The 6,891-nt window shown below is 38.7% G+C and overlaps 1 protein-coding gene across 1 annotated transcript; it reads right to left on the reverse strand.

The window, feature by feature from the left end:
* On the reverse strand, positions 4,276 to 5,990 carry LOC18596278 (trihelix transcription factor ASIL2). The gene has a single exon (XM_007024659.2). It carries the CDS (start codon positions 5,721 to 5,723, stop codon positions 4,533 to 4,535), a length of 1,191 nt encoding a protein of 396 aa, XP_007024721.2. The 5' UTR covers positions 5,724 to 5,990; the 3' UTR covers positions 4,276 to 4,532.

The following is a 6,891-nucleotide window of genomic DNA, read 5'->3' on the forward strand; positions in this document are numbered from 1 at the left end:
TGGGGTTTTGGTGCCACCAATCAAAGTTCCTTCTCTGCTCTTTCAGGCCCAGACGGTAAGCTTCTCATCTTTTTCAGCTCGAGTCGGTTGCAACTTTCTCTGTAGTTGGAGCTTATATAGGGGTCATGAACCTAAATGGGTTTTGGATTATGTAGCTGTTTGCATGATCAGGGAACTGTGGTCTTCCAAGATTTATGGTTAAAAAAAAAAAAGTAAAATTCCATAGCTGACAATTATAGCATATTTTATGATTGCTTGAAAACTGGGAGCATATCAGTTAGAAGTAACTGTGATGTTTCCTTTGGCTTTCTCTCCGACAACTAATATCATTCAAGACCTTTTTTCCTATCTGTTTTCTCCCTTTTGTGCTTTACCAGGATCTTCTTGATATGTCTGAGATTTCAATGTCGTCAATTTTGTTTCTGTGTTGCTTCAAGTGCAACGAAATCATATATATATATATATATATATATATATGTATGTATGTATATATATTAGTATTTGAATTTATTATGTACTGGGACATAAGTGCGCAAGGATTGTCTAAAGCCAAAGGATAAAGAATTCCAGTCTTTCATCTTTTTCTTATGGTTTGGACCATCGTTTGACTATTTTTATCATTAAAAAGTTGCATATTGTTATCATGAGGTAAGATTTGTTTCCTTTTAAGGTAATCATCTGGTCTAATGAAGAATTACGGCATCTCATTCAACTGTGAAAGACATGTTTTTATCATAAAACTGAACAGTGTGTTCCTTAAACAATCACTAAATTATTGTTAATAGAAAGCATCTTATCAATCAGAAAATTAGCAGTATTTTTATATCCCATTCAAGGGATTCAAATTTTTTTTTAAATTTTCAATGTCATGATACTTCTTCCCTGATAATTAGTGGAGTAAGTGAAAGGAAACTAGATAGTGTTTCCTTTCATTTACTTCAACTACATCATACAAGTAAACAAATTTGCCAATTAAATCTGCTTTTATGGAAGGCCTGACTATTAAATCTGCTTCCTGTTTTAAAATCAGATAAAAATATGTATGCAAAAGTCACGCCTATTAGATCCTTGATTTAGACTCACAAAATCTTTTGAGACCTTAATTGTATATATTGTCATGTTCAGAAATTTTTTTTTTGCATATATCTGTATATTGTCTTCAAAACACAGCTAAACTATTATCTCTATTTACATGTGAAGTGATTTAAATTTTCTGAAGGTCATATGGTTCTTAGTTCCCATGGTATGTACCATATATGTTTGTAGGTACTTTATCAAACATTTCATATGGTTCTATGTTTGAATTTGATTGAACCTTGCAGAGAATCCTAATAGAATTTAGAGGTGCACTTTCTAGAACCTTTAAAATTTGCAGCCAATCTCAAATAAATTTTCTAATCTGCTTTTCTGACCTCTATTGGTGAACTTGCAGTAAGAAAAGCTTCCCATTTAACTGAATAGTTATATAATTCTCAAACTTTCTTGAATTTGAAAGTTCCTGGCTAGGAGGCAGTCTACATGCCAAAAGTATGACAAATGAACTTTCCTTGAGTGTAAAGTAAAGTAATGGTCACTTGGATCAGTATGAAGGCTAAAGAATTACTAGTTTCCTATAGGGTTACATCTATGATTGGTTATCTGTTATGGAAGTAAACTGTTACTGGCTCTCTACAATTCACACTGAGAATGAACCAAACCTTTCTATGACACAAGGGTAAAGCTAATGCTGTGAATGGTTGGACTTAGACATTACAATTAGCTATTGTATCAAAACCTCAGTGTAGAAGATTTTGTGGTCAGATTGCTCCTTACGGCTGATTTATGTAGGTTGTCCATGTGTAGAATATCTACAAGCATATGGATATAGTATTCAATATCAATTTGGCATTTTGTTTTTGTTTCATTTGCCTTCCTCTTTTTGGGAAAGAAAGATAGGATATCAATTTCATGCTCTTACTGGATGTATATATCATCGGTCTAACAGATGCTGGTTGAGTCTCATATACTTTTATTGTTCAATGTCCACATCAAAGTCTATTAGTTTTAAGTTTACAAACCCTATGTACTTGTATTGTTCAATATCCATATCAAAGTCCACAAGTTTTAAGTTTACAAAAGCCTAATATCTTTAATAATTGGTTATTTTATTAAAAAATAATTATCTAGGATTTTCTGCTTAATTTTGTTCCATCATCAACCTTAATTTGGGCATCTATGTTAACTTTGATTTCTTTAGGTTTCTCTGAGTGATTGGGTGAGTCACCACTCTTAAATTGACAATATAGTGCCATGACAGAAACTGTCTATATTTAGTTCTCCCTTATTTATGCTCTTTGGTAAGATTGGTTTCTTTGCATATGTCTGATAGTGTATCTATGTAGGTAACATGGCTTGTCTGGCATGGATGAAACAGCTAGCTTGAAGTTTACCTTCAAGCTAGGAACAGATAAAGCATCTTAGAGAAATGCAGGTCATCTGAGGAATTGTGTCTTCTTTCCATTTGTATGCTATGGCAGCTGTGTTAAAAAAAGAAGTATGTCTCACTTATAATCCCATAGCTGTACCTTGGGTCGATGGTGCTTCTCTCTTTGAGATGCTTTCAACTTAGACACCTGCTATACTTGTTAGTTGTTACCCTACAAATGTGAAACTCTTGTCCATCCTGGTCTACCTATGCTACACATTGAAACCTATATTTTTCTAAGCATTGAAGTTGAGCAGTCCATTTACCAGGATATGCAAGTTAATCATTTTGGAATCCATAAGGATTTGATTTGAGATCTACTTTCATGGATAAGTAAACTCCTGCTTTAGGAGTAAATTGCATGTCAATTGAAAGAAGTTTCTTATGTATACCCATCATTTGTTTAAGAATAGTGCCATTTAATGCAATTCCTGGAAATTTGGGATCAAATCACTTGGTGCATTACAGATATGTGTTGGACATATGAAAATTAGAAGTTGAATAGCAAGTTGCAGTGAACATGGGATGTTTTTCCTACTGGTGTTTGTCTCACAAATAGCAACAGATGACTTTTAGAGATATCTCATTTTATATATATATGGTCAGAAGTTTGTAGTTAGCTGATACTAGTTTAGTACCATACACAATGAGAGAGGTAGAAAATACTGGACTCTACTAAGTGGGCACCGCAGCCAGTCAGCCACACACACTAAGCTATAATACTGATGCCATGATTTGGATAAAAAAAGAAGAATTCAATTCCTGCTACACTATTTGTTTCTGAATATTTATGCCAAAAATTCCAGCATGTTATTCGTTGATGCAAACTCTCTGGCATTCTGTTTGACACGAGACGTAAATCGGTTAAATTGAATTTTTTATCTCTATGTAGGCATTTATTGAGATGCATTTTGTTTAATTTCTTTGAAGTTGCTCTATCCAGGAGAAGAAGTCAAATGCACTTACATATTGCCTTAGTTGGATATGTCATCTTCTGTAAAATAATATAATAGGAAACTTGTTGCAGATTACCCTAGAATGGTTTGCCCCACACCAAAAGATGGTCACTGCATAAGATGAGCAATGAAGTTGTTTTTCTCCAGAATTACACTCATCAAATGGACTCTTTCTAGCTGTTGATCAAGCGCAGTAGTCTTCACATTCCTGGGATGAAATTAGGAGCGAGGTACACCAGTTCACTGTCATCAGCTCATCAGTTGAGAAACTTACCAATCTTGGGTAAATCTAGACGTAATTCATGTCCTCTTTTCCTAGACCAGCTTCATCTTCATCTCTTTTTAGTTCCAAGCGTATGCTGCATTTACGGTAGGGGAGGGAGTCATAACTGCCTTTTAGATCATATTCTCATTGTTTTTGCACGTCCTACTATTGGTTTCACTAGGCATATCAGTCAGCAGACTATCCACCAAGACCCCTGGCTTCTGGCTCGCAAAAAACTGATGGTTAAGAGTAAGGTTTCTCCCTACTAATGTTTTCACTTGGCACGTCCCTCCAAATATGCATGGTTGGCATTTTGGAAACAAACATAACTTTTTTATTGAACTAATCCATTATTCTGATCTGATTGTAGATGATTTAATAAGGATACAGCAGCAAGAGCTTGAGTAGTCCAGTGGGAAAACTTTACTATCAGCAAGCGGTGAACCAAAGTATTGCTCCAGAGAAGTTTCGATGCTGGCAGCAAGTCTGGCTACAGAACCAACTTTGAGACTTGGGAATAACTGTATGGTATAGACCTGTAATTATGGTTATTAAACTGATCCTTTCAACGGCTCACCACACACAAGCAATGAAACCATCAACATATTTGATTTGACAATATCCAACGACATTCACAATGAACTAAAGAGGAATTTCTTTGTGTACAATCTAACTGAGCATCTGGTCACTACCTTAACATTGCTTCAAGTTAAAATGTGATAAATTAAGTACAACAAAGAAAGCAGCAAAATACACTCCAAAACTACCAATTCCAATACAAATCTAGGGTCTTTACCCAAGAAAACACATAAATCTAACCCCTAATCCAATGCCAAACCTACAGAATTTAGTTACTACTATCGCTATGGTTATTGTTGCTATTATTATTATTATTATTGTTAATGTTACTGTGATGATTACTAGAATTCCCAATTCCACCTGCTTTTCTCCCATGCTTCAACTGCGAAATCTCCAGCTGGGTCTTCATAAAAAACTGCATCCTCTGCAACTCCAGCTCCTTTGCAAACTTCATCCTCTGCTTCTCCATCTCCACCACCTGTTGCAGCTTCGCACTCTCCGCCTGCTCATACGCTTCGCCGAACCTCAATATCGCCTGAGTCAATTCCCTAACCGAATTCCCCCACTTCCTTCCTTTTCCCCCTGAATTTACACCCTTATGAACCATCCTCCTCGCTCTCTTCCCCGTTGGAGGTGGCGGTAAACTATCCAACGAATCCGCTTCCTCCTCCTCCTCCTCCTCCTCTTCCTCCTCCGAATCGCTATCCACCGGACCCCGTTTCCTAAGCTGCATCTTGTTCTGATTCTTTTGTACAACCATCCTAGGTTGCTTTTGTTGTTGTTGCCTCTCTTGAAGCTGAGAATTTCGAAATGGATTCAAACTGGACCGGATTCCAACCGGAATCCCCATGGGTACCTTAGACAACAACCCAGTACTTCCACCACCACCGCCACCCACGGCCGAAGTATGAACAGCAATCTTCGCCGTGGGTCCTATAAGTTGATCCAATTTATCGAAAAAGACCCACTTACTCGGCCCACCTCCACCTGCAATCTTAGCTTTCTCCAACTTATACTTCTTCTTAACCGTATCGATTCGATTCTTACACTGAATATCCGTTTTCGGAGTCTTCGTGTAGTCCTCTCTGCCACTCACGATATCCGCCACTTCTTTCCAATGCTTCTGCTTTAAGTTCCCACGGCTCAGCTCCAAATACCTCTCCCCCCACGCGTCGATTAAAACCGCCGTTGCGCCTTCGCTCCAGCAATCTTCTCTTCCGCCTCCACCGCCGCCGCCGTTGTTCTTCGGCTGCGAAGGCTGCTGCTGTGGCGGCAAAAGCGCCAGCGCAAGCGCGTTTTCCTGTTGATGCGGCTCTTGTGGAGGTGATGCTTCGGAAGGAGGCGCGGCGGCTACCGTTACGGTTATGCGACCGTTGGACGGCCGTGACGGTGACGACGGAGATGGAGATCCGGCTGCGCCGGCCGACGGGTGCGATTGGATCTCTTCGTCTTCCTCCATCGAGATCCAGAAAATTCGATAATTTGAAAAAAAAAAAGAGGAAAGGATAATTAGGGTTTCGACGAGCGAGAGACTTAGGGATTTTTGTTTTTGGTTTTGGGAGTCTTACTAGTTCTTTTGTTTTTTTTATCGGTTGACGGGAGGGAAAGTGGGGGCAAGTGACGCCGTCGGTGAAGGAGCATAGAAGAGGGGACACGTGGAGGAGCGAGAGTGAGGTGGAAGGATTTGATTGGGGAATTGTGGGGATCCCGTCACCGGCGTGAATGGGTTGCCGGCTTTGGTTGTTGTACCGTCCCGTTTTTATCTGACTTAATTGGGGAATTGACGGAAAACGCCATCGTCTTTTGTTGAATTATCGGTTGCACACTTGCCTTCCGCGTTATCATTTTCCGGTGCTGTACCTAAATTACCCTTTTGTACCCAAATTACTGGTAGTATCAAATCTGTCGTCGGTCAACTCAAAACCTCTCATGTGTTTGCGTGGAAGTGAAACATATTAAGCTTTTCTTTCAACTACAATCCACACCTTTCATTGTATGTATCTCTTTTTAGCTTCTTAATATTTATTGTACAATTTTAAAAACAATTAAAATATTCATTTAAGTCACATGGGACATAAATACTTATTATTAAATATTATATGTTGCGTTTTAGTAAGTTAAAATTACTATATTTGCGAAAAAGTCAATCCCACTTTTTTATACAGTAAAATCAAGTAAATTGCGTGTTTTTTCTTTTTGGGTGCTTCCAATCAAGTGAATGTTTACCGACACGTAATCATATCATGAACAAAATTTGATAGCACTTTTTACCCAAAAAAAAAACAATTGTACTTGAGACGTAGGGGTAGTTTAGTCCTTGGAGAAACCTGAACTCAAAAAGTGTAGCAAGTTCTGATGACTTTGAGGTAATCCGTGCATGTTGTGGATGTCATGGGGATTCCATCCTGATTCCTGACTCTAACGTGGATTTTACACGTGTCATACATTAGCTGGATTATGAGGGGAACGGAGAGTCACGTCGGGGGGAATCGTTACCCAGTGTGCCGATGTAACCGACAAGTGTCCGCGATCTACGTTAAAAGAAGAACATCCTGACGTGGGTGGACAACGTACGCAACTGGGCTGAGGGTGACGTGCTTGCCGTTGCCGGTCTCTACATTGCGCCT

This window comes from Theobroma cacao, chromosome 6, assembly GCF_000208745.1.
Source record: "Theobroma cacao cultivar B97-61/B2 chromosome 6, Criollo_cocoa_genome_V2, whole genome shotgun sequence".
Taxonomy (NCBI): domain Eukaryota; kingdom Viridiplantae; phylum Streptophyta; class Magnoliopsida; order Malvales; family Malvaceae; genus Theobroma; species Theobroma cacao.